Source organism: Chiloscyllium plagiosum, chromosome 19, assembly GCF_004010195.1.
Source record: "Chiloscyllium plagiosum isolate BGI_BamShark_2017 chromosome 19, ASM401019v2, whole genome shotgun sequence".
In the NCBI taxonomy this organism is placed as follows: Eukaryota; Metazoa; Chordata; class Chondrichthyes; order Orectolobiformes; family Hemiscylliidae; genus Chiloscyllium; species Chiloscyllium plagiosum.
The window spans coordinates 22,677,875-22,705,753 of record NC_057728.1 but is presented as its reverse complement, the minus strand read 5'-3'; the positions used below and the strand labels follow the sequence as shown (position 1 = coordinate 22,705,753).

Here is a 27,879-nt window from a genome sequence, read left to right as displayed (position 1 = left end):
CTAACTCGGGATGAGGCGGGGAGGATACTTTTTATTTAAACAAAACGAGAATGAGAAGTTCGCATTTGGTTGTCGTGGGGGATTTCCAGGTGAGAGAAAGGCTATTTCATTGCCTAAGCTCCGGGTACTCCAGGGTTAATGGAAAGTGAAGTGAATTGTAAGAAGTTGGTTACCAAGGGAACGATTCTTGCCGTTCCATCTGGGCGAGACCAACTGCAGGCTGGAACGGCGGGGGGAGTCCGAGCACCGCAGACGGCGCTGCTCCAACTCCCAGATCATTTATGCTTCCCTGTCGAAGGGAAGCGAACGGGTCACGACAGCGGGTCAGGCCGTTCCTGAGCCGAGCAGGAGGTTTGGGTTCTGGCAGCGCGGTTCTCCTGCTGCTTTTAATTTCCGGGGACACCCCCGCGATGGAAAATGCTGCGCGCCTGCCAAGTGGGTTTGAAAAGATCAGACAAAGGCCGCAGGAAGCCCTCGGGCTGCAGGCGTGAGAGTGAGAGCGAGGAGCTCCGATGGAGGAGGACGACGAAGGGGTGGGTGCAATCATTCAGAAAGAACAACTCCGCGGCCTCCACTTTTTAATCCACCCCCTTCCTCCTCCTCCTCCCCCCGCGATTTAAAGTAATGCAAGCCTGGGTGGGGAATGCATCGGCAGCCGTGCCTTTGGGCTGAGAGCCCGGAGTTTTAAAGCTGCTTTTCTGATGCGCCGACGGGTTTTGCAGTTTGAATCCGACTGCGCAACGAGCAGCAGCAGTACGGTCACGTGACGCAGTCCCGGGGATCGCGAATTGATCGATTGGCCCAAAAAAAAGGGAGAGACTGAGACAGAGAGGGAGAGAGAAAGGGAGAGAGGCCAGTGGGAAGATCGGGTCAAAACAATATGGAGACGCACATCTCCTGTCTCTTCCCGGAGATTTTAGCCATGATCTTCAGTTATCTGGACGTGCGGGACAAAGGGCGAGCGGCACAAGTGTGCGCGGCCTGGAGGGACGCTGCTTACCACAAATCCGTCTGGAGGGGGGTCGAAGCCAAGTTGCATCTGAGGAGAGCCAACCCTTCCCTGTTCCCCAGCCTGCAGGCCAGGGGCATCAGGCGGGTGCAGATCCTCAGCCTGCGCCGTAGCCTCAGCTACGTGATCCAGGGTATGCCCAACATCGAGAGCCTCAACCTCAGCGGCTGCTACAACTTGACAGACATCGGCCTGGGACACGCGTTCGTGCAGGAGATCCCGTCCCTCAACGTGCTGAACCTGAGCCTCTGCAAACAGATCACCGACAGTAGCCTGGGCCGAATCGCGCAGTACCTCAAGAACCTGGAGGTACTGGAGCTGGGCGGCTGCAGCAACATCACCAACACCGGCCTTCTGCTCATTGCCTGGGGCTTGCACAGACTCAAGAGCCTAAATTTGAGGAGCTGCCGGCATGTCTCGGATGTCGGCATCGGCCATTTGGCTGGCATGACCAGGAGCGCTGCGGAAGGCTGCTTAAACCTCGAGTATCTGACTTTACAGGACTGCCAGAAACTCTCGGATCTCTCCTTAAAACACATCTCCAAAGGCCTGACCAAGCTTAAGGTTCTCAACCTGAGTTTCTGCGGTGGGATTTCAGACGCGGGTATGTTGCACCTATCACACATGACCAGTTTGTGGAGTCTCAACCTGAGGTCCTGTGACAACATCAGCGATACCGGCATCATGCATTTGGCCATGGGCAGCTTGAGACTGACCGGCTTGGACGTTTCCTTTTGTGATAAGATAGGCGACCAGAGCCTGGCTTACATCGCTCAAGGCTTGTTTCAGCTCAAGTCGCTTTCCCTCTGCTCCTGCCACATAAGTGATGACGGCATCAACAAAATGGCCCGGCAGATGCACGAATTGAGGACCCTAAATATCGGCCAGTGTGTAAGGATTACAGACAAAGGACTGGAGCTCATAGCTGACCACTTGACCCAACTCACTGGCATTGATCTTTACGGCTGCACAAAAATCACCAAAAGGGGATTGGAAAGAATAACGCAACTTCCCTGCCTGAAAGTTCTTAACTTGGGACTCTGGCAGATGACTGAAAGTGAAAAAGTAAGGTGAAAAATTTTGTTTAAAACAAACACTTAAGAATCGCCTCCATTGCTGTCAAAACAGGAGTATACTGTTGTTTTTATTCCTCCAAAAATTATGACTTTAAAAAGTGATGTTCGTTTTGTTGTAACTTACACGGCAAATTATTTCCACACTGTGCTATCAAATAAGTTGCAGTATTCCCATCCTTCAACATGGTTTTCAATTGCAAAACAAAAAGCAATTCTGACGGTGGTCACTGTTTCTGGAATTTTGTTCACACTTTTTGTTTTGTTGATAATATGCATATTGCTGATAGACACATTCAAGGCTACCTCGTTTTCTTTTGTGCCCTGAAATTAAGATGTTTCACAGTAAGATCTGTCCTTATAGCAACCTTTTCCCCTCCCCGCCTCTGGTTGGTCTACAGCGTTACCCTTTTGTGGACAAAAAAAAACAAAGATATATTTCAATGAAAATAAAGTTGGCTGGAAACATTTTTACAAATAATCTATGAAGCACACATGACGCTGGTTTTCGTAGACTTGGCTGCACTCAAGTCAAAAACCACCGAACTATAGTTTTATGCAAAGGAAACAAAAAAGAACTGAAGTTGGAAAGTAGACGCCTTGATCTGGCAGCTGTACAGGCTTTTCTTTTCGGTCGAGATTTACAACAGTTTGTGGGGGACTTACTTTCCCTGTCCTTTTTAGAAATGATTAAAGCCTGTTCTACCTTAAATAGGGCGACCACGTCAAGTGAAGAATCATCGATTCCCGAGGATTGAATGCCTGTCAGGGCCGTGATGCCTAGGGCAGGCAGTTAGTTGCTGAAGGAAAACAAAATCCTGCTGATCAACCTATATTTGAATTGTACTGTATGTGAATTTGTAAATGATACTTAAACGTTTTATATTCTTACAGTAAACGTTAAAAAGCTGATATTTATATAATAAAGACGGGAAAATATGACGTATGTTTTGGAAAAAAAAGTGTCAGTGCCCCTATTGTGTGTGATCATTTCGAAAAGTACGGTGGTGGAAGTGGGCCAATGGCGCCTTGTTGTCAGTGACGAGATGCAGTCGAGGATAGCTTTGTGGAGCCTCTCTTGTGTCTGATCAGGTTTCCTTTTCACCCGGATGGCCTTGTTCTTTACACTGAGCACCGTATACCCAAACCTCCCGACGATTCCCGTCGCTTTTTGTTTTATTTTTTGAAAAATGAAAGGGGTTTGATGGTCTGAGCGAACCCGGTGCTGGCGCGGCATTGTTGGGCAAAGTTAAAAAGCTACGGCGCTCTCCTTTTCTGCTTGCCCGCTCATGCATACCAAATAGCTTAGTGTGCAGCTCCCTCAGGATCCTCGTCCTGCCCCCGAGGTTTTTCTTTAAGCATTCCTATCCATTTCTGAGTGCGTTTAATCGGCTTTTCAAGCGGAAGGGAAGAAGGCTGCTCCAAGACTTACTCACAGCAGCAGTTCTTTCAAAAAAAAGTGGGTTGGGAATATGTAATAGTTCTGCGAGTTCCTGTAGATGTGAATGATTTTATTATAATTTTTTTTGCCCCAAGTTGTTTTAATGAGCATTTTAACGATCCCACAATGGCTTTCATAATTTTTAATTTATAAGACAGTTGATTTAACCATACTTTTAATGTTTTCAACAGACAAGTGTCAGCTTTTAACAGCTTCATGATAGAATATGGCTGTTAAAAATAAATATTTTGTTGAGGTTTGTCCAATCTGGAATCTTTCAATCACCTTTTCAATAAGCACTCCTATTTTTTTTCCGGTAGGTTTTTTATTAAGGTGGAAATGACCTCCAGATGCCAGCACTGCCATTTGGTACAACCCTAATACTTTACTGTCACATTGTACATAACGTTTTGATGATGACGTGCCTTCTAACTGCTCTTTCCATAGCCATCATAGGTTGGGATTACCTTAAAATAAAAGTTTTTTTTTAAAAAATTATGCAATATCAGGTCAATTAGGACTGAAGTTATTCCAACAAGATAGTCAAAATATAATACTCATGATGGAAGATAACCTAAGTTCACTTAAAGGTAACAAATATCAAATTAAAATTGTGGATTGTGTTCTTTCTTAACATTACATATCTTTTTCAATCATAGCATATAGTCCATCTCAGAAATTAATTTCTCCTACTTAAATTTTATGTGGGGGAGGGGGCACAGATGAATGAAACTACACTTCACAGTATTCCAATGGCAAGTTCTGTAAATTGAAAATGACTGAGCTTCTGTTACGTTCCTGCCCCTCCAATGAGAAGACTATCTGAACCTACTTAACATGGTAACATTCAAACAGCAGAGATCATCTATATAATCCAAAACTATTAAGTAGGATATTTGTGCACTTGGATCTCAAATACAAATTCATCTTCAACTGGTTGATATAAAACTGTGCCTGATGGAAAACAGATCTGTTTCATTTGCAACTTCCGGTATCTTTATTAGAAATACACATTTCAAATTCACTGCATCTAATTAAAATCATATTTTTACTGTTCACTTTCTAAGATGAGGGTAATTGTGATAAATAATTTTGCAAAATAAAAAATGGCCGAAATACATTTTTTTTACAATAACTGAACCCTTAACTAGCTGCTAGTGCCCCACACAAGCTCGAGATATTCCACCATTTGCCTTAATTATGAAATGCTGTTCCCTCAAATAACAATACAGATTAATAATTCTACAAGCTCATTCATGATAATTCATAATGAAACTTCTACTATAATTTTAAACACTTAGGTCAATTAACACCACAAATGTGTAGACAACATAAGCCATTCCAGAGTAATTATGTACGAAAGGGTGACATGACCACAGAACCAGCAGTGGGCAAGTTGAAATGGATAATACCCACAAGCTCCAATACAGGATTTCAGTTCCCAAATTTCATTAACTAAAGGTAGATTCAAAGGCTAAACAGAAGACTTGTGTACAACAAGGTGGCAAATACTAAAGGCCAGTGCTACTTAAAAGTAGGATGTGTTCTCGTTGTAAAATCATTTTATATAAAAGAGAACCTGATTGTTAAATCCAACAAGTTCAATCTAGGTAAGATTAAATTATTTTCTAAAAGAAATACATAAATATTCAAAATTGTTTCTTTCCATTTTATAATATCAGGGATGAAAAAATTCTGCCTATTTTTGGCAGATTTTGGTTTTGTCTGAGTATGATACTCTGCTTTTGGAAATAATTTTTGCCCTCTGCCGCTCCATGGTTGTTGGTGCATGTATTCAACTCCAATCTTGTATGCTTTCAGTCGACATCCAAAGTCAAGGCCTAAGTGTGGGGACCCCCATTGGAGTTCATGCCTAGATCTAAATCCCAACTACTGCCACTCAGCCTCGCACCAGCCTTGTCCTGGTTGCTGTCTTACTAACAGCATATGCTCTTCTGTTGCCTAATTGATGGCAAATGGTTTGGAAGAATATGGGCCGGGTGCTGGCAGGTGGGACTAGGTTGAGTTGGGATATCTGGTCGGCACGGACAAGTTGGACCGAAGAGTCTGTTTGAGTGCTGTACATCTCTATGACTCTAGTTGGAAGAGGCAACAGAACCTGACCTTCCGCAGGGTTCGGACTGGTAACTGGGGACAGGGAGCAGCAGAGACCAAGTTTCAGTGGGTGTAGGAGGAATAAGGGAGTACAAGTCTTCATGGGTTTGGTACTGAGGGATAAGCAGTGCAGGCATACTTGAACTGAATCAGGAAAACTTTTAAGTAGTGATAGCTTGGCCAGGTAGAGGTCTGTGGGCCTGGTGATGCTGTTAGACCACTGGAAAGGCGAGGTTGCAGAGTGATTTTGGAAGAGTGGAGAAGGACAGTGTGGTGTGGTGGACAGGAGAGAGTTGGTGATGGTGGGATAAGATTTGGGAAGGACATGAGTTATTAGGGACAGACAGTTGGGAAGAGGAGCTCCTCAGCAAGTAGCAGGGAGGGAACTGGGAGAGGAGCTCCTCCAGTGAGTAGCAGCGAATGGTTTTTGAAGAGGAACTATTGACTGAGTGGGGGGTTGAGGGGAATAGGAAGAATATATGGAGGGTGTGGGAGAAAGATGAATTATAGTGCATTTGTGGGACAGAGGTGTTCGCCAAGTCTTTTGTCATCAGGAAATATAGAGAAATCATCTTAAACCAACATGAGTATATAAAACAATAGCATTTCTACAAAGTACTTCTTAAGAAAAACATTTTCATATTTATATCCAACATTTTTATGTTGATTTATAATATGTGATTCTCAAATGATATACTAAACATTGCTATGCCCTTTTACAGCTGTTTTGCTTTGCTGACATCTGGTTTACATTAAGTTATAGATTTTTAAAGTATGTATATTTATTCATGGACTCAGTATTACTGGATAGTCAAGCCATTTTTTGTCCGTCCCTAATTGCCCCGAGAAGGTGCTGGTGAATTAAATTGGTCACACTGGAAAATAGTTTGTGAGGCACTGCCATAGTCATGTGCTTCACTTTGCATGTACATGATCGAATAAAGGTCATGTTCTGTTGTCCATATGGACATCAGCCTGTATTACATATGCTGTCAGCATTGAATAGCAATATGCTGAAGTTACTTTGGTGACCTTAATCAGTTGTTTTGTCCACCGTATTAGTGGTATTAGAAGATAAACAAAGAGCAAACTGATGTTTCTTCCAACCTGAAGTCCATCTCCATTTGAAATGGCCTAAACACTTCTTCCGTGCTTTTTGTCACAAAACAAATCAGGCTTTTGTGTGTTAACCACTTTCAAACCATGACCAATTCATCCCTGTCATTTGTCGAATGTTGTATGGACATAAACCAGCAAGATGACCTCGTCTTTTTGCCAAATAATCTTGAAACAGCAGAAGCATAGTTTTCATATTTTATAGAAATCTAGATTCGGAGTAAACCACATCCTTTCACTCATACATGTTATTAATTCATGGTATTCCATGATACTGGAAATAAACCTGATTGGAGTTGCTTCACTTTTTGAGATTTGCATCATATTAGGGCAGACATTCCATTGATTAAACGCTAAGATGCAACACAATAATGTTCTCATATTTTGCTGGATAGCAGAGATAATATCAAACTATGATCAGTGTCTTATGTACATTTATATGCAAACTTTTATTATCTAATAGATTTGTCCTGGGTTCACATCAAACTTCCAATTGGTGGACATTAATAGAATGCAGCTTATTTGGTGTAACTTCTATTCAGAATATTTTAGTCTGAAACACATTTTAGCAGTTTAGCCTTGACAGTGATTTCATTTTTTCTTACACGGTAATAGGAATTCTCATCAATAGCCACTAGATTTTTTAGTATGTTTTGAACCAACTGCACTATTGATATGAAAGAAGCTATTTGTTATTAGGATGAAATCAACATGTCAAATCCTATTGAAAATGAATCTTTTATATTTGTTTCAAAAAGGCACCAATCTTCAGGTGTTAAATAATCATTGTCAGTTTCATTAATAATTAGGTAAGTTTTTGAATGTTTCTGTGTCTGCTCTAATTAGAGAGACTGACCACCAGGAAGTTCATACGTTTTTTAGATTACATTACATTACAGTGTGGAAACAGGCCCTTCAGCCCAACAAGACCCGCTGAAGCGCAACCCACCTATACCCCGACATTTACCCCTTACCTAACACTACGGGCAATTTAGCATAGCCAATTCACCTGACCTGCACATCTTTGGGCTGTGGGAGGAAACCAGAGCACCTGGAGGAAACCCACGCAGACACGGGGAGAACGTGCCAACTCCACACAGTCAGTCACCTGAGGCGGGAACTGAACCCGGGTCTCTGGCGCGCTGTGAGGCAACAGTGCTAACCACTGTGCCACCGTGCCGCCCACGGCATTGAATTTAATTCAATGAAGTAGTTCAGAAGAAATACTAAGTTGATAATGAAAATAAACTTCTATGAAATAAACATTTTTTGACCCAGATACTTGGATGAAGATTTTGCTATTTAAAGGAGTATTGTCAGAACTACATAATTAAGCGTCAAAAGACTACTATCTTTTGAAAACAAATTTGAATACTAAAGATTGTGATCTTCATAAAGGATCTTCTGCTTGAAAATTATACTGAACACTGTCAAAGTCTGACCCAGACAAGATAGAATGTTGGTAAACCATTATATTACACTGCTGAATCACGTGAGGTAGGATTGTTAGGATTGGAGAGACAAGCCATTTCCTTTTAGGGAAGTTCATACAAAGGACACAACATTTAAATTGCTTATGTCCCCATTCCACAGTACAGAGATAGGGAGAGACTGGAGAACAGGGAAACAGTTTCAAATGTAGTCATGAATGAAGAGGAAGAGGGAAATACCTCACAGCCACTTTTTGTTTTATATTGTAGGTTTTTTGTTATCCTTTGTGTTGGAAGGATAAAAAAGCAACAGTATATCTGCAAGTCTAGTAGTTTAAATGAACATAAATTAATCAACAACCAACAAGATAGATATTGGATTAACTATGCCATTCCAATCTCCACACCACATTATTCTGCTGTGTCTGTTTGTCATTAGAGATTGTTAAAAAAGTCTGTGAACTTAGGTTCATGTATAACCAATTATTGTCTAATGAATGGTTATTTCATGATTCGTAAATCAAAGCACAATTCCACTGATACAGATTAAGGATCTAAATAGGGTGTGCCTATTATAAAATATAGATCAAGGAATTGAAGCATTTTCAGTAATTGAGATATTCTCAAGGTGAATCAGTATCTTTATTACCATAAGGTTACCAGGATGACTTGGAAACATTTCTGTGAGGTTGACCAAATGGGATATGCAGTGAGGAGCTTGTCCAATCATAATGGGTGTTAGCTAATTGAATGCGTCAGAGATGCAATAATTAGCAACTTTTTTCCCCCATTTTCATAAAAATGGTTATAATAAAGTAGAATTTCCTGCTTTATGTATAGTTCTATATTAAATGTAAACATTACAATTAGGTAACAGGAAAATGGAGTCAGCTATACAAGTATGGTGTATTCTCAGTAATTTGTAAATATCTCTGTATCTGAAATAACTTATTTAGAGATACAGTAATCCTTGGTATTTGGTGTGAGTAGTTTGCAAATGAAAATTAATATGGAATATACCAGAAGTAAAGCAACTGCAATATTTAAAGTTGTACAACATATGACTGAGTTGGAGTAAAGGTATCTGTAAGAATTGGAGCTAAGCTAACTTTGGGTTAACCTAAGGGCATTAGAGATGGAGGATGGAACTTCCCTATCCCTACATCAATATGGGCATTGGTGAGAAAGTTGGGAGAATTGAGAGATCAGCAGTAAAGAGATTCCCAATATCAAGAGCAAAAGGTTTCAATTTTCAACAAAGTATAGAACAATGAGACAAGAATCTTACTAGTGAGGGTTGAGAGGCCAATAGACATGCATTAGTATCCGTTGACATCCTCCTAATGACATCATCTTCCGTTGACATCCTCCTAATGACATCATCTTCCGTTGACTTCCTCCTAATGACATCATCTCACTGTATCGATATGCAGTTTACATTCTTCCACCCATGGATAGAAACTAGATAGCAACAAATCCCAGCATGGAAGCCTAGCAACCTGTTTGGCACTTGCTCCAGTTTGGCACTTACTCCTCCAGCCCTCCAATTTGGACATCAGGCACCAGTATTTCAGGGCATTCTCCATGCGTAACCCTATCCACCAGAACCTCCAGGTCCCAGTCAATCAAGCAAGAGGCATATTTCCCTCCATCTGCCATGTTTGGGGAAATTGACAGGAACCAAGCTGTGGTCTGCCAGCGTTTGACCATGTGTGCAGGTGGCTTTTAAAGATATACCGCTGCTAGGAATCCATGGAAGTCCCAGTCTGTGGCAAGTGAGAGTAAGAGCGAGGCACCAGAAATGCATGGTGCAACTTTGTGGGGATAGAGTGAGAAAACTCACTCGGGCTTATGGAGAAAAATCCTCCATGAAACTCGCCAAATTTGACAACCAATTTCAAATGAAATTCAGGCCAGATTAAGTGATTTTCCTATATAATAATGTTGGATCACTACCTATGGGCTTTTGCGGTGTTTCTTGTTGTCTTCATTTCTAAATATGTATCTCAAATATATAAATTTTAAGTCTGCTTTAAAGACACAGGAATGTACCAATGCATTTGCAGAACAAAATGGGTGGCACGGTGGCACAGTGGTTAGCACTGCTGCCTCACAGCGCCAGAGACCCGGGTTCAATTCCCGACTCAGGCGACTGACTGTGTGGAGTTTGCACATTCTCCCCGTGTCTGCGTGGGTTTCCTCCGGGTGCTCTGGTTTCCTCCCACAGTTACAAAGATGTGCGGGTCAGGTGAATTGGCCATGCTAAATTGCCCGTAGTGTTAGGTTAAAGGGGTAAATGTAGGGGTATGGGTGGGTTGCGCTTCGGCGGGTCGGTGTGGATTTGTTGGGCCGAAGGGCCTGTTTCCACACTGTAAGTAATCTAATCTAATCTAATCTAAAATAATTTATCGTTAACAAAGGTATTGAAGAAGAGGTGTTGTTTTGAAAAGCATTAAGATAGATATGTTCCCAGGACCTGACGGGATCATCCCAGAATGCTGAGGGAGGCCAGTGAGGAAATTGCTGGGCTTTGTACAAAACTTTGTCTCGTCTTCAATCACAGGAGGTCCCAGAGGATTGGAGAAAAGCCAATGTTGTTCCTTTGTTTAAGGGATAATGTGGGAAATTACAGGCCAATGAGCCTTACGCCTGTGGTAGTGAAATTATTAGAGAAGATATTTAGGGACAGGATTTACTATATTTTGAAAAATATGGATAGGCAGCATGGCTTTGTGCTGAGGAAGTTGTCCTTCACAAACTTGAATGTGTTTTTTGAGGAAGTGACAAAGGTGATTGATGGGGTCTGGGTGGTGAATTTTGTCTAATTGGACCGTAGCAAGGCCTTTGACAAAGTGCCTCATGGTAAGCTGGTACAGAAGGTGAAATCACATGGGATCTGTGGTGAGCTGGTAGGATGGAAACTTAAGGGTTCAGTTACATAGTTCCTTGAAAATAGCGTTACAGTTCCTTGAATAAGAAGCATTTAGCGCTCTTGCCTTCATTGTTCAGACCATTGAATAAAGGAGTTGGGACATTATATTGCAGTTTTACAAAACATTGGTGAGGCCACTTTTGGAGAACAACGTGCAGTTCTGGTTGTCCTGTTATGGGAAGGACATTACTAAATTGGAGAGGGTGTGGCAAAGATTTACAAGAATATTAATGGGACTGGAGGCTTTGAGTTATGAGGAGTGGCTGGATAAGCTAGGACATTTTTCACTGGCGCATAGGTGGTTGAAGGGTGTTCTTAAATAAGTTTATGAGGGGCCTGGATAGGGTGAATAGGCAAGGTCTTTTGTCCAGGGTGGAGAAGTCCAAACTAGAGGGCATAGCTTTAAGGTGAGGGGAAAGTTTTAAAAGGGACTTGAGGTGTAACCTTTTCGCACATAGTTGGTTCGTATGTGGAATGAACTGCCAGAGGAAGTGATAGATGCAGGTACAGTTACAACATTTAAAATACGTTTGTACAGGTACATAAAGAGGAAAGGTTTAGAGGGATGTAGGTCAAACACTGGTAAATGGGATTTCAGGTCGTTCTGCTCTAAGGCAACAGTTGCGTTCCTCTGCAACCTTCCCCTATAGAAAATTGCACTGTGGAAAACTGCTATAGAAACCGAGTTTGGAGAAGATTTGTAGCTCAGGTTGAGCTACAGAAAATTGCGGTCAAAAATTATGTTGTAGAAGATTGCCATACTCATTCAGCAGAAAGTCTATGTTCTTCAGTGTCCACAATTCATCATTCACGTTATAGCCAATTTGGATCGATGAAACACGCATTATACCAGAACGGCCTGTAGTTTACTTTGGGAAACTTGATGAGCATGGACCAGTTTAACCAAAGTGTCTGTTTCCATGCTGTATCACTCTATGACTCTATATTTCATTCTGTTTAAAGCCTAGACAGTCAGTACCATCACAATCTTTACAAAACACAATTAATGACAAGTCAGTTTTCCCTTTGTCTTGTCAAGGACACTGACACTTGATTGGAGATAATTCCTGACACTAGCAAATATTCAGAATCCTGACAAGTGCCAATTGGTTATTTGGCCATAAATAATTAAAAGTCATGCAAGAACCAATGTATATTCATTTACCAACAGGAACCACTGGTGACAAATGTTGAGCAAGATTTTTGAGTGACGATTTCATCTTCCAAAGTCCTGAAGCACGGAGCCAATTTGAGCATATCATTTGAAATCAAGTTACTTTCACCAAATGGAAATCAAATCTAGTACTTTCTAATAGCAGGATAGTGGACCAGATAGTGCTTTTGCCTATTTTATCAATAAATGTATTTATCACTGACTTGCTTGCTTGAACATACTCTGGTTAACACTATTTTGCAAACTGATGATTCCTGCCTCTGGTATCTCAACACTACTGCGAAACAGTCCTGTTCACCAACATACTACCCATCGCAAACTCGTGATCATTCAACTCAACTACACTACCCATCTCTCCCACCCCTCCCTAAAATGTAATCTCCAGGCCTACTCCCTCTTGGATGTTGATGCTTCTCTAATTCTGGCTTCTTGAAGTGTCCTCAGTTTTGACTCCTCCATAATTCGTGGCTATCTTTAGCTGCCTATGCCCTAAGCTCTGAAATTCTGTCCCTAAACCTATTCATCTTTAATTTTTACCTCCCAATTTCCTTTTACTGCTCCTTGACATGAATGTTTTTGACCAAACTTTTGGCCACCTTCCCTAATATCATCTCATGTACCGCAGTATCAAATTTCATCTTATAATGCTCTTGTGAAGTGGATTGAGACATTTTCTTATGTTAAAGCCACAAGTAAATGCAAGTTAATACTGAAATTGTTTCGATTAATCTAATATTTGATGTACCCTCTGCACAGTAATCAGTTCATGACAATATCTATATTCACAATCTTTAAGATTATTTGCTTTTATATTCACAGTCAATCCAGATGCAGATTCTATTTGTAGTTCAATCCAGTGCTAAAATTTGAACTGTTTATTTATTCCTGCACAGCTAGATTGAGTGCAACATCTCGATCAGTGAGCATGCAAGATTATTTTGTTGTACTGACTCAAAAAATTGATGAACATGTATAATTGTTCTGCAGGATTTATACAGCAATTAGAAAGGAAAACACACATTGTCAAGGCAGCTATAAAAATCAGAATTAGAGAAACTTTTGCAGCTCCACCTTCAGTTTATACTGGTACTTGCTCAAAACTGATACTAGCAATGAAACCTAACCCTCAAGAGGAGGAGAAAGAGGTGAGTGGTAGTTAAAAATAGCACTGATTTGGCATGCAGCTTGATAATGATTTATGTTCCTGAATGTAGGTTGAATTTTAGTGTTAATGTATATAAATTGAATACTAGAAACCCATTCAAGAGGTTCTTTATAATCAAGAAGCACAAAACAGATGCTTTTAACAATATAAGACTAAATGTACAATATCAAATACAGAACTTTTATTTATGTTTGGAAGCTGAAATATCTTGCATTTGCTTAACTTTCTTGTGGAGGAAAGGAAGAAATGCTGAATCCAAGCCTTAATGTTTGACAGCTGGGAGTGTCAGGCAAACAGACATCTGCAGACATACTGAACAAGTCAAGCCTGACTGGGAACAAAGAGAACCATGTGGAGAGGGAGGATCAAAGCCATGTATAAGAGGGGAAAATCCAGACAGCCACAATTGTGAAATTGGAACGAAGAGATCTGAAGCCAAAGTACGAGTAAAGTAATTAAGTTAATAATCAAATATTAATATTTTACATCTTGAACACCCACTTTATTTTCCTAAATTAACAATTAATTTTCCATGTTTTCTTCTTCTTAAGGAGGGAATGTCGAATCAATGACAACATTGTATTATAACAGCATATGGGAGAATAACCAAAATGTAGTTTGATGACACGTGCCCACTAGGGTTTTATTTTGTTATCTTTTAAAGCAAATTAGTCTTGGCAGGTATGAGACTGAAACCCAGGTGCTTATTCCTTCAAGACAGAATTGGAAGAGTGCCTCTGACTGGCACTACAGCTGTATGTGAATATACCAAATGGACAGATACAACTAGCAGGTTCATCAAACTTGTGCCAAGCCATGATGGCAGACCATGAGGGTTACATTCTTTCACATTTCTCTAACATCTCCACTATTACTAGATTATTCCACCCAAACTTATACCTAGAACCATCTGATTCTCCAGAGAATGTCAACAAATTAAAACCCAGAGTTTAAAACCCAGCGGAAAGTCTTCTCTGACCTCTTAGTCAATTGAAACCTGTCCAGGATATCACATGGACTACGAGTAACCTTTAAAGATCTTTCATATAGTATGGCCTCTTCTCCAGTCAGGAATGAGTACAGCTCGAGTACACAAGGGTATACAGAGAGATGGGAAGATGGCGCTGTAGTGGTAATGTCACTGGACAAAGAACCCAATGACTAAACTAATGCTTTGGGTCTTGGACTCAAATTCCACCATGGTTCTGGTGGAATTTGATTCAATCAATAAATCAAAATACAAAAGCAGTATTGGTGACCATAGCAATTGATTGTTGTACAAACCCACCTAGTTCACTTCCTCCCCTCTCCCCCAACCCCCCATGTGGCCCATATGATTCCAGTCCTACAGCAAAGTGGTTCATTCTTCACTGCCCTTTGAAATGACTTAGCAAGCCACTTAGCTCAAGGGAAATATGGAATATTGAGCAACACCCAGGTCTAAGGAAAAATCATTCAACACCCACCATATCATCTAGCAATGTACTTCCTCAGGGAGGCAATGGCTTAGTGGTATTATTGCTAGATTATTCATTCAGAAACTCATCATGTTCTGGGGACCCAGGTTCGAATCCCACTGTGGCATATAGTTGAATTTGAATTCAAGAAACAATATCTGGAATGAAGCATCTACTGATAACATGAAATTATTATCAGTTGGAAAAACTCATCTAGCTCACTAATGACCTCCTGGGAAGGAAATCGGCCCATTCTCACCTGGTGTTGCACATGTGACTCCAGACCCAGAGCAATGTGGTTGACTCTTAAGATCCTAGCAAGCTATTCAGTTGTACCAATCACTATGAAGTCTCAAAGAAATAAAACCGGATGGACCACCTGGCATAGACTCAGGCACTGGAAAAGACAACAGCAGAAACAGCCCTGTCAACCCTACAAAGTTCTCCTGACTAACATCTTGGGGCTAGTGCCAAAATTGAGAAGACCGTCTTACAGGCTAAACAACAGCCTGATATGGTCATACGCATGGGATCATACCTTACAGGCAATGTCCCTGACATTCCTGCATATGTTTTGTCACAACTGCAGTACAGATCCTGCAGAGGTGACAGCACAGTGGTATATAGTCAGGGAGTTGCTCTGGGGATCCTCAACATTGACTGCAGAGTCCATGAAGTCTTGTAGCTTCAGGTTAAACATGGGCAAGGAAACCTCCTGCTGATTACCATGTACAATCCTCCCTTGGCTGATGAATCGGTACTCCTCCATGATGAACAACACGTGGAGAAAGCACTGAGAGTGACAAGGGCACCAAATGTACTCTGAATGGGGGAATTTCAGAATCCACCACCAAGAGTGACTTGGCAGCAGTACTATTGATTGAGCTGGTTCAATCCTAAAGGACTTTGCTGCCATACTGGGTCTGAAGCAGGTGGCAAGGGAACTAACAAGAGGGAATACCATACTTGACCTTGACTTACCAATCTGCTGGCTACAGATGCATCTGTCCATGACAATTTTGGTAAGAATGACAAGCTCACAGTCCTTGTGGAGACAAAGTCCTGCTGTCACATTGAGAATACTCTCCATTGTGTTCTGAGGTTCTATCACTGTGCTAAATAGGTCATATTTCCTACAGATCCAGCAACTCAAGACGAGCCATCAATAGCAGCAGAATTGTATTCAGCACAATATGTAACCTCATGGCCCAGCCTATCCCCACTCAATCATTACCATCATGCCAGGGGATCAACTCTGGTTCAATGGAAGTGCAGGAGCGCATGCCAGGAGCAGCACCAGGCACACCTCAAAATGAGATATCAATCTGGTGAAGCTACCATACAGGAATACTTGCATGCCAAACAACCTAAGCAGCAGATCCAATCCCTGCAATCCTGCCACGTCCAGTCATGAATAGTGGTGGACAATTAAACTATTCACTGGAGGAGGAAGATGCTCCACAAATATCCCCATTCTCAATGATGGAAGAGGCCAGAACATCAGTGCAAAAGATAAAGCTGAATTACTGGCAGCAATCTATAACCAAAAGTGCTGAATGGATGATCCATTGTGGCCTCCTCCAGTGGTCCTCATCATTATGGATCGCAGTCTTCAGCCGCTTGAATTCACTCCACCTGATATCAAGAAGCAGTTGGTTGTACTGGATAGTGCAAAGGCTCTGACAATATTCTGACTATTGTAGTGAAGGCTTGTGGTCCAGAACCTGTTGCTCTCCTAAACCAAGCTCCTACAAGACAGTTACAACACTGGCATCCACCGAACAATGTGAAAAATTACCCAAGTATGTCCTGTACACAAAAAGCAGGACAAATTCAACCTCGCTTCATCAGTCTACCCTTGATCATCAGTAAAGAGATGGAATGCAACATCTGATAAGTGACACCCAGTTTGGGTTCCGCCAGCTTCACTCAGCTCCTGACCTCATTACAGCCTTGCTTCAAACATGGACAAAAGAGCTGAACTCCAGAGGTGGGGTGAGAGTGACACCCCTTAACATTAAGGCCACATTTTATCAAGTGAAACATCAAGGAGCCCTCACAAAACTCAGATCAACTGGAATTGGATCTACCTCTCCACTGGTTAAAGGCATACTTGGCACATAGGTTGTCAGACATCTCAGCTCCAGAATTTCCCTGCAGGAGTTCCTCAGGGTAGTGTCCTAGGCTCAACAGTCTTCAGCTGCTTCATCAGTGACCCTCCCTCCATGTCAAGGTCAGAAGTGAGGATATTCACCGATGTTTAAACAATGTTCAGCACCCTCTATTTGCTACTCCTCAGATACTGAAGCGGTCCACGTTCAAATGCAACAAGATCTGTACAATATCCAAGTTTGGGCTGACAAGTGGCAAAAGCTACACATATGCCACTACCAATAAGAGAGAATCTACCCACCACCCCTTGACATTCAGTGGTGTTACCATCACTGAATGTTCCACTCTGAAAGGGTTCAGAAAAGATTTACAAGCATGTTGCCAAGGCGGAGGGTTTTGAGCTATAGGGAGAGGCTGAATAGGCTGGGGTTATTTTCCCTGGAGCATTGGAAGCTGAAGGGTGATCTTATAGAGGTTTACAAAATCATGAGGGGCATGGTTGGGTAAACAGACAAGGTATTTTCCTGGGGTGGGGAGTCCAAAACTAGAGTACAGGTTTAGGGTGAGAGGGGAAAGATATAAAAGGGACCTGAGGGACAACGTTTTCAAGCAGAGTGTGGTGCATTTATGGAATGAGCTGCCAGAAGAAGTGGTGGGGGCTGGTACAATTACAACATTTAAAAGGCATCTGGATGAGTATATGAATAGGAAGGGTTTAGAGGGATATCAGCCAAATGCTGGTAAATGGGTCAAGATTAATTTAGGATATCTGGTCGGCATGGACAAGTTGGACCAAAGGATCTGTTTCCATGCTGTACATCTCTATGACTCTATCAACTTGGGGTTCACATTGACCTGAAACTCTACTCAACTTGCCACATAAACACTCCGTCCACGAAAGAATGGAAAAAATTCCAGAGATTGACAATCCTCTTGGAAATTCTTCCTTGTGTAGCCTAACATCTAATCTATTCTCAATCTTATTTTGTTCAGCCTCATGTCCTCTGGACCTCTCTTAACTGCTAAACTAAAAGTTATCAACAGGGTTGCTGTCTGGCTTTTTAATTATTTTATAGCTCTCTGTCAGATGATCTTCATGCTTGTGCTGCTTTAAAGTAATTTGGCCAAAGTCCTTTAATCCGAGTGGCTGAAACCCTTTAAGCTTGGTATAGTTCTATTAGCTATCTGCTCTGGACCTTTTCCAGGGCCAGCATATCATCCACCATTTGGGGAACCAAAATTGGAGATAGGAACATAGATATAAAGCAACCAGTTGAGTATCAAAGAGTTGTCCCTCATTTTATCCTGAAGTATTCTATCAATATCTTGTTATCTTTAGTTGCAGTTTCTTTACATCAATCACAAGTCTTTGGGAATCAGTACACAATGACAGCGAGATGTTTTAACTTTTCCAATCTCTTTTAGTACTGCTCTCTGAAGTATCCGGAGTTGGCTCTTCCATAGTGCATGCTGCTACATCTATCTAAATTAGATTGTTTTCAGTCCATTGAATAAGAATATGTTGATACGTTGTGAATTTATCAGCCAGCACATGCTACTGAATGACTACATTTCACATCACTGTAACCATGAGTCCATCCAACTTAATCCCTTTGGAACTTTCAAGATGGTTGACCATTTCTTCTTCCAAATGTTTGCCCTGCTTTACAAATATATCCATTTTCTACTTCTTTAGAGTTTACAGATGAAGAAATCTGGCAAATGCTGAAATGGGATTTTCACAGCTTAGTTAGCTGGACAGCGGGTTTGTGATGCAGAGTGATGCCACAGCATGGATTCAATTCCCGCACCGGCTGAGCTCAGTATGAAGAACTCTACTTCTCAACCTCTTCCCTTGCCTGAGAGGTGGTGACTCTCAAATTAAAACACCACCAGTTGTCTCTCTCGAAAGACAGAGCAGCCAATGATATAGTAGGACAATGGTGACCTTATCTTTACATAGAAGACTTGCTAATGAAATTAAACTGTATTAATTACAGATCCCATTGCAGTATGAGTAGGAAATTGGTTAAAGAACAGAGGGAGAGAATTATTCAATTAATGGCTTTTGGGCTTGAGAATACACAAAATGTTACTTCCCAGAATTCATAAGGCATAAAGGAAAAGATATCAAAATTGGTAGTTAATGTAAATGAACTGTGAAAAGGATTGAGTGAAACTTAAGGAAGACAGATGGGATAGCAGATTGGGTAGCTATATGTCAGGTGAAAATTAATGTGGAGAAATGTAAAATATTGCATTTCTGAGTGGCAGATAAAGGAGAGGATCAATGGTAAAACTTTGAAAGAAACACAAGTGTAGAGAGTCAAAAGGCTAGACAGGTTTTTTTAACTAATGGGAGGATTATGGAATGCTAAATTTTATAAATGAGAGCACAAAAGAACAATGAGGTAATGCTAAACAGTACAAATGACTGGTTAGGCCTTTTCATTTTATTGTTTCTGGCATATGCCTTGAGAATATTTCAAGAGATTCTGAAATCATAGCTTGTTACATTTTAACAATTTTGATTTTAAAAAAAATCATGCACTGAGGGATGGGATTTCTTGCTGTTCACTCCTGGTGTGTGTCAGGAATAATGAAGTTGAAACTCTCATAATTATTCTCCTATTTTAGAAAGAATGTCGTAGACGGGGTATACGGGAAATATTTACAAAGACAATCCTAGGATGATGGTCAAGACATTTGACAAAGGGAGTGGAAGGGTCAGATAGTGGAGAGGTAGAGCCGAGTGTTATCAGCTGACACGTGAAAGCTGATGCTTTGTTTGTGGGTAATTTTGCCAAGGGTGAGCAGGTAACATCTATGAGTAGGTAGAGAAGTTATATGTAGAGAGGCTGGGTTTATAGATGGAGGAACAATTAAGAATTGTTGGTATGATCAACTGTGTTAAAAAGCTTTAGGCAGCACAAGAGACTGGAAAGGAAATAAAGCATAGAATACATTGCTGCCACTGTGCATCCGTGATGCAGGGAATGACTGTTAAAGGTGTTAGATGGGTTGTTTTGTCCTGAGTGGTGTCAAGCTTCTTGAATGCCATTAGAACCTCATTCATCCAAGCAAGTGGAGTGTTTTCCATTTTACTCATGGATTAGCACTGGGGAGACAGAAGGTTACTCACCACAGCATTTCTAACCTCTGACCTCTTCTTGCATCTACAAGTATTTATGTGGCTGGTTGAGTTCTTACTCAATAATAACTCCCAGTGTATTGAGTGGGGAATTGAATTATGGTAACACTATTGATAGAAAAGGGGAGATAATTAGTTGGAGATGGTCATTGTCTGACACTGTATGGAATGAATGTTATTTGAATGTTGCTTACAATGTGCCTCATGTTTTCAGAAGTCTTAATCAAGCAGCTTGCATTTAGTACATAATGTCTCCTTGAAGCCACACAGCCATGCAGCCACCAAAAGGTCTTGTCCATTCTTTTACATTACAGCACCTGCACAGGCACCCCACTTAGACAAATCACCATGCAGTCCAAAAAAATCAGGAAATATTGACTGGGTGCCAGTGCACTAATTGTACCTGAAACTAATTCAAGAATCAGATTTGGTGGATGCAAAGAATTATCTGCATTAAATAACTGGAAGTCCAAGCACAATTCTAAGATGCACAGCAGTAAATTTGGAGTGAGCACTGAAATGAGAGACCAGTGTAAAAAGAAATCTTCTTTCCTTTCTAACAGATGCATTTTTTTCATTATGTTTACCCAGTTCACCAATATGCTGCCATAACCCCTTCTTCCTTTGCCAACCACGACCCTAACTGACCCCCCTGCCTTGCCCGCGCAGAGGGGATGTGCAGGAAGTATCTCATGTCCTGTAATATCAGTACATGCAACAAATGCATTAGCTATTACAAAATACAGCAAAAGCTATGAGTCCTAGTAACATCTTAGTTGCAATACTTCAGACTTGTGCTCCTCAACTAGCCATGCCCCTGACCAAATTGTTCCAGCACATTATGACACTGGCTATTATCCAATAACATAGAAAACTGCCCATGTATATCGTGTCCAAATAAACACTATTCCATCAGATACACTGAACCATCAGTAAAGTGATGCAAGGTTGACATTGCTTTCAAGCACCACATGTTCAGCCAAACCTGCTCACATATGTTCAGTTTAGGTTCATACTCATCTCCAAATCTCTTTACCACTTTCATCAAAACATGGACAGAAAAGCTGAACTCAGGAGATGTGAGTGACTACCTATGATATCAAGGCAGTATTTGATTAGTGATACATCAAGGTGGCCTGGAAAAGCTAGAGTTAACAGGAATCAAGGGAAAAACAGTTCACTGGTTGGAGTTATACCCTGCATAAAGGAAGATGGTTGTGGTTGTTGGATGTCAATTTTCTCAGCACCCCAGGACATCTGTGCAGAAGTTCCTCAGGATAATGTCCTTGATCTGCTTCAATGACCTTCCCTCATTCCTAAGATCAGAAGTGGGGATGCTTGCTGATAGTTGCAGTGAGACTCATCAGAAAATGAAGCATGTCCAGATACAGCAAAACATAGGCATGAAATGAAAAGTAGCAAGAAGCATTTGCCCCACATAATTTCAAGTAGCGACTATCACCAAAGAAAGAGAATCCAACCATCTCTCCTCCCTCCCCCCCCCGCCAACAACCCCCAAATTCCCACTTGCTATTCAACAGCATTGCCATCACTGAATTACATTTAACGGACCAGAAACTCGACTAGACGAGAGGTATACATTCATATCAAAGGCTGGGGAAGTCTGCATTTAGTAACTGACTAACTGACTCCAGAAAACCTTTTCATCCTCTACAAGGAACAAATCTGGAAAGTACTGGAATATTCTCTAGATTAATGCAGCTTCAACAACACACAAGAAATTCACAGCTATCCAGGATAAAGCAGCCCAATAGATTGGTACCTCATTCAGAATGTTAAGCATTCACTCCCCCTACCAACAATGCACAAGAGAAGCAGTGTACCAGATTAGCAACTTTTCAGGACTCCCTAGCCAGCACATTGAAAATCTATGAACTCCTCCACCCAGAAGGTCAAGGACAGGAAATGCATGGGAGCACCTGTGCCCACAAATTACCCTACAAGTCACACAATATGCTGAGTTGGAAATATGTTGCTGTTACTTGGTCACAAAACCTGGAACTTCCTTCAAAGAGTGATGTAATTGTACCTACAGCAAATGGTCCCCAGTGGCTCAAACAACAAACATTGGCCCAGTCAGTGAAACTCACCATGCAATGAACAACTGAAGATCCCAGTGATGAGAGGCTCTAGTTAAAGCAATAGTAGGAGGAACAGAGAATCTTTTGATGATAGTCGGGAAGCTTTTAATGCTGGATAATATAGATTTGTTCAAAACTTGAGGGCTTGCATGTAGTAAAAAGACGACAAAAAGTTGGGAGTGAAAGACAGGGAATAGGAGTAAGCAGTTAACTCTTTGGTAGCTTTAAGTTACTATGACTCACAACATTCGGAGCTAATGAAATATGTTCTTTTGTGTGTAGCCATTTTGATTCTACACTGCAGCTGGTAACCGTAAAACAACTTGGGATCAAAGGGAACAGTTAGTCTTCATCCTGTGATTCATATCAATGCAAGGTTTCAATTCCACAGCAATACATCTCTATCCTGAAAAGAAAGCCAAACCTTTACATCAAAAACAAACAATTAAGTTCGAACAGTCCTCTAGTTCCAATGGAAGCAGTTCAAACAACTACAAAATCACTGCTAAATAAAATCGATTATCTGGTTTTCATATGACTTTGTATTGTCTGTTTCCAGGATACAGGGCTTATTCCTCTTGGTATTGGGAGCTAGATAGGATCGTGAAGGCGGTGTTTGGTATGCTTTCTTTTATTGGTCAGAGTATTAAGTACAGGAGTTGGGAGGTCATGTTGCTGTACAGGACATTGGCTAGGCCACTGTTGGAATATTGCGTGCAATTCTGGTCTCCTTCCTATTAGAAAGATGTTGTGAAACTTGGAAGGGTTCAGAAAAGATTTACAAGGATGTTGCCAGGATTGGAGGATTTGAGCTACAGGGAGAGGTTGAATAGGCTGGGGCTGTTTTCCCTGGAGCGTCAGAGGCTGAAGGGTGACCTCACAGAGGTTTATAAAATCATGACGGGCATGGATAGGATAAATAGAGAAAGTCTTTTCCCTGGGGTCGGGGAGTCCAGAACTAGAGGGTATAGGTTTAGGGTGAGAGGGGAAAGATATAAAAGAGACCTAAAGGGAAACTTTTTCACTCAGAGGGTGGTACATGTATGGAATGAGCTGCCAGAGGAAGTGGTGAAAGCTAGTACAATTGCAACATTTAAAAGGCATCTGGATGAGTATATGAATAGGAAGGGTTTGGAGGGATATAGGTCAGGTGCTGGCAGGTAGGACTAGATTGGGTTGGGATATCTGGTTGGCATGGACGGGTTGGACCCAAGGGTCTGTTTCCGTGCTGTACATCTCTATGACTCTATGATTAGCTTTCATTCTGATTCATGTGCACAAATGTAGAATTTGAATACATTTTTAAAAATTAACAATCTAATGATAACCATGAAACTGTTGTCGGAAAAACACATCTGGTTCACTAGTGCCCTTTAGGAAGGAAACTGGTCATACCTGGTCTGACTTACATGTGACTCCAGACACACAGCCATGTAGTTGCCTCCTAAGGCACTCTAGGCAAACAGGGATGGCAACAAAAGCTGGCCTAGCCAGCAGCACATCCCATTAATGAATAAATTGTTCTGCTGAAGATAGGCCTCGATTTTCTTGCTATGCTGTTTGTGGTTTCTTGACTGTGGGCTGAATGAAGGTATCACTTGGGTTACAGAGTACATAGTAGAAAGTGAAGACTGCAGATGCTGGAAATCAGAGTTGAGAGTGGGGTGCTGGAAAAGCACAACAGGTCAGGCAGCATCCGAGGAGCAGGAGAATCAACATTTTGGGCAAGAGCCCTTCATCAGGATACATAGCCTGATTCCAAAGTCTCTCTGCAATGGTGGGTCTTTTAGCTTTTACAGGTAGGTATTGGATGTAGGTTTGCTCGCTGAGCTGAAAAATTCATTTCCAGACGTTTCATTACCTTACTAGGTAATATCTTCAGTGGACCTCATGTGTTGCAATGCTGAAAATTCCTGTTTTCTATTTATATGTTTGGGTTTCTTTGGGCTGGTGATGCATTTCCGGTGGTCAAGTCACTTCCTGTTCCTTTTCTCGAGGTGGTAGATGGGGTCTAATTTAATGTGTTTGTTAATAGAGCTCCAGTTGGAATGCCATGCTTCTAGGAATTCTCGTGTGTGTCTTTCTTTGGCTTGTCCCAGGATGGATGTGTTGTCCCAGTCAAAGTGGAGTCCTTCCTCATCTGTATGTGAGGATACTAGTGAGAGAGGGTCATGTCTTTTTGTGGCTAGTTGGTGTTCATGTATCCTGGTGGCTAGTTTTCTGCCTGTTTTTCCAATGTAGTGTTTGTTACAGTCCTTGCACGGTATTTTGAAAATAACTTTAGTTTTGCTCATTGTCCTGACGTACGGATGAGGAAGGACACCACTTCGACTGGGACAACACACCCATCCTAGGACAAGCCAAACAAAAGACACGCACGAGAATTCCTAGAACTCTATTAACAAAACACATGGAGTTCGACCCCATCTACCACCCCCTGAGAAAAGGAACAGGAAGTGACTTCACCACAGGAAATAACATCACCAACCCAAAGAAACCCAAACATATAAATAGAAAGCAGGAATTTTCAGCACTGCTTTGCATGAGGTCCGCTGAAGATGTTACCTAGTAAGGTAATGCAATGTCTGGAAATGAACCTTTCAGCTCAGCGAGCAAACCTACATCCAAAACCTCACCATGAGCTACAAATCTTCTCAAAACTCGCTTTTACAGGTATGTCAGATTGCTCACATGATATTGAATCTTTGGTTTCTGGTCTAAGCACAAAATTTGTTTGCTGTTGCATTTTCACCAGCATTCGAATATTTTGTTCTGACAATTCGTCATTTTCTAAGTTTTTCATGTTCTTTGCCTTGTTTTCAGTTAAATCTTCTTCTGTTTTGTGTTTTTTATTATCTTTAATGGTAAGAGCTGGCTGATAGTATATCTTGGTTTGTCTGCCATATCACCCTTTTAATTGGTGAGTTCATCAATATCTCACCAGTTTAATGTACCAGTTGAGAAGGATAATGCAGTTTTCAGGATTCTCTTCATCATTTTAAGTATGCCCTGCCCTGCCTTTATCTGTTAAAGCTTTAGCAAGCTGGTGACATGACTGAACACATATTGCTTTGTCGACTTCTGCAATTCCTTTTTGAATGGTGCCCACCACCTGCCCTAACTGCATTTGGAATGTCAGATGTGAAGACAAGCTTTCGTCGAGGCTAGATCATCAGACTTTTAAAAATTAGATGACTAAAAAGATGGAGCTGATTCCTTCCATATGCTTCAAATAGATCATGGATCTTTTCTGGTATTTAATGACTTATAAAAGAATGTTTTTGATGCTGGGTTACAACCTGTTTGCATACATCAAATCTAAATGCGTAATGTGTAATGTTCCTGCCCATCGGTTAGTCATCTTGCTGGTTTTCTAAAGACAATCTTGGGTTCCTTTGCAATTTGAGTGAATGCTGCAACTTCTTCTTTCATGTTCTCACATGTAACAAATTGAACTCCCCTCAAATATCAACCTGTATTGTTTGTTGTGATTATTTCTAATACAGAAATATAGCATTGATATACTTCAGAAAGCTGGGAAATTATGTGTACTCCACGACTCAGGTTCCAGGACCGACTATAGCATGTTGATTGTTTTCACTTTTGCTTCAGATCTTCTGTGAATGAACAGAGCTTTCTTACATTTTGCCTTTTCAGCTGTGAGATACATGCAGTCTGCTTAATTGCTCAGCAAGGAATAATCTCTGTAGGAACTGACAATTCAGGCCCCAATAGATACACTACCTTCTAGCACTGACGAAGCATCAGTTGAAGGTTGGGCTGAGATGGAAACGAATAAACATTAGAAAGTTAGGCTTAAGCACCATATTCAGCACATCTACACAGGACAGCAAAACTGCTGGTATCAGTGGTTTCTGAAGTTCTGACTGATTCTGGTCAAAGTCTTCTTGATCTCTATATAAGAACACTGCTCAGTCCCTCTTCTCACGTGACTGTTCAGGACCCACTGTGGGTTTTGTGGAGGCGAGCAAACCTCATTTAATTCAATGTATCAGCCTTCACTGCTTTCCAATGTAGCCTAGGAAGTTGAAAGCTTGCCTTTACCTTGTGGGATGACATTTTTCAGACTTATAGTGAGAGACTGGTGAAAGCCCCAAGCAATTTCGGCACATAGATGTTACCTTTGTAAAAGTATGAAACTATCTCTTGACTCAGATGCTAATACTAATTAACTCTTCCGAAACAGCTTCATACTAAATGGGGTCACTCTTTTAAAATGTCCTTTTTCCACTTGTTTAGATTCATTTGTGTTGTTATTTTATTCCCTCAATAAACATGGATGTGTCTTTTCAAGAATGTGCCAGAGTCTAGAACAGAGTAGGTACTATCTGACTCATCGGTCAAAGTGCAACTAACTGCATGAGAAAGCCTAGCTGGGTAACATATAGAGAACTACAACTATTGCATCATAGGTTTTAGAAAAGTTGCATTCAATAATTGAATTAAGTTCCTTTAACATATCAAATCTTAATGGAAAAAAAACAAAACAATCTTGTATTTTACTGTCTCACACTGGAGGTCATTCAAGTATTTTTAGGACATCTGTCCAAATGCAGGTAAATTATCATGTTTCTGACATCTTTGGCTGTTTACTGACATGTGATGCTCCCAGTTATCCCTTTTGTTCCAATAACATGCTGAGATTACTTGCCAAATCCAATTGACTGGGAGACTCCTTTGCACTCAGTCCATAAGCATGATGTAACCTTCTGATTGTGTGTATTCAAATGGCAAGCAATCTGGCTCACATTTATATTCTAAGTGCTTTAGTGTTCCTATGAAGCCCAACACAAGCTGGAGGAATGACATCTTATTTTCTATTTAGACATCTTATAGCCTTCTGGACTCAATATTGAGTTCAACAACTTCAGACCATGAACTCTGCCCTCCATTTTGTTTTTCCCATCTCTGCTCCCATCTTTCCCCAAGATTTGGCCTCCTCAGTTTGCTTTCAGCAGAGCTGTCCTATATTCTGCTATTAACATCTTCCCTGGACCCTCTCTCTTGTATACAGCCATGACCACTTTCTGTACCTTTTCTTGTAAAACCCACAAATGCTATTCTCTTTCACACTTTAACCTTACCCTAACCTTCCATCCTGTTAATATTGCTCCTTCTCACCTTTTACTGTGACATATAATCCACCAGTTTTCTCCTGGTCTTCAGTTCTGAAGAAAAGTCATACTGAACTCAAAATGTTAAATGTTTCTGTCTCCACAGATGCTCCCAGTCCTGATGAGTGTCTTCAAAACTTTGTTGTATTGTCAACTTAAACTTTGCTGGATAGGGCAAAGCATGAAGATGCAATGGCCAGTGACATGGCTGTGTTCAAGGGGTTTTGTATTTAACATGGTTTGTTAGTGTCAAAAAGCACTAAGTACTGTTAACTTTGTAGTAATCGCATTAACATAAGTTGTAGTAATTTGGCTGAAAAAGACAATAGGAAGGTGCATGTTTCAGACATGTCTTTCTCACTTTCAGTTTTATTTCCTTTGTAATGTTCATTCTGGTAGAATCCAGTCTAATGTGTTTGTTTCCGATACCAGATAATATTTCTCATTGCGTGCCAGTTGGTAATAAA

At 41.1% G+C, this 27,879-nt stretch overlaps 2 protein-coding genes across 7 annotated transcripts in view; one reads left to right on the top strand and one right to left on the bottom strand.

Moving 5' to 3' along the window:
• Positions 1 to 27,879, bottom strand: part of wnt5b (wingless-type MMTV integration site family, member 5b) — a 136,422-nt gene that overhangs the window by 67,987 nt on the left and 40,556 nt on the right. The window lies entirely within an intron of this gene.
• LOC122559586 (F-box/LRR-repeat protein 14) lies at positions 1 to 27,879 on the top strand. Of its 5 annotated transcripts, none has more exons than XM_043709307.1 (2): positions 1 to 2,074; positions 27,519 to 27,879. In XM_043709307.1, the coding sequence occupies exons 1-2, from the start codon at positions 881 to 883 to the stop codon at positions 27,657 to 27,659; spliced, it is 1,335 nt and encodes a 444-aa protein (XP_043565242.1). In that variant the 5' UTR covers positions 1 to 880; the 3' UTR covers positions 27,660 to 27,879. The 5 variants fall into 5 exon arrangements, with proteins under 5 accessions (XP_043565242.1, XP_043565244.1, XP_043565247.1 ...); XM_043709309.1 differs by lacking the exon at positions 27,519 to 27,879 and adding an exon at positions 13,732 to 13,853; XM_043709312.1 differs by lacking the exon at positions 27,519 to 27,879 and adding an exon at positions 13,691 to 13,723 and having other exon boundaries at positions 2 to 2,074.

Bases quoted from the DNA above. Each gene is read 5' to 3' on its own strand.
- LOC122559586 (XM_043709307.1), top strand. From the start codon at position 881: ATGGAGACGCACATCTCCTGTCTCTTCCCGGAGATTTTAGCCATGATC. The intron at 2,075-27,518 runs GTAAGGTGAAAA...CTGTCTCCACAG, and splicing joins AGATGACTGAAAGTGAAAAA to ATGCTCCCAGTCCTGATGAG.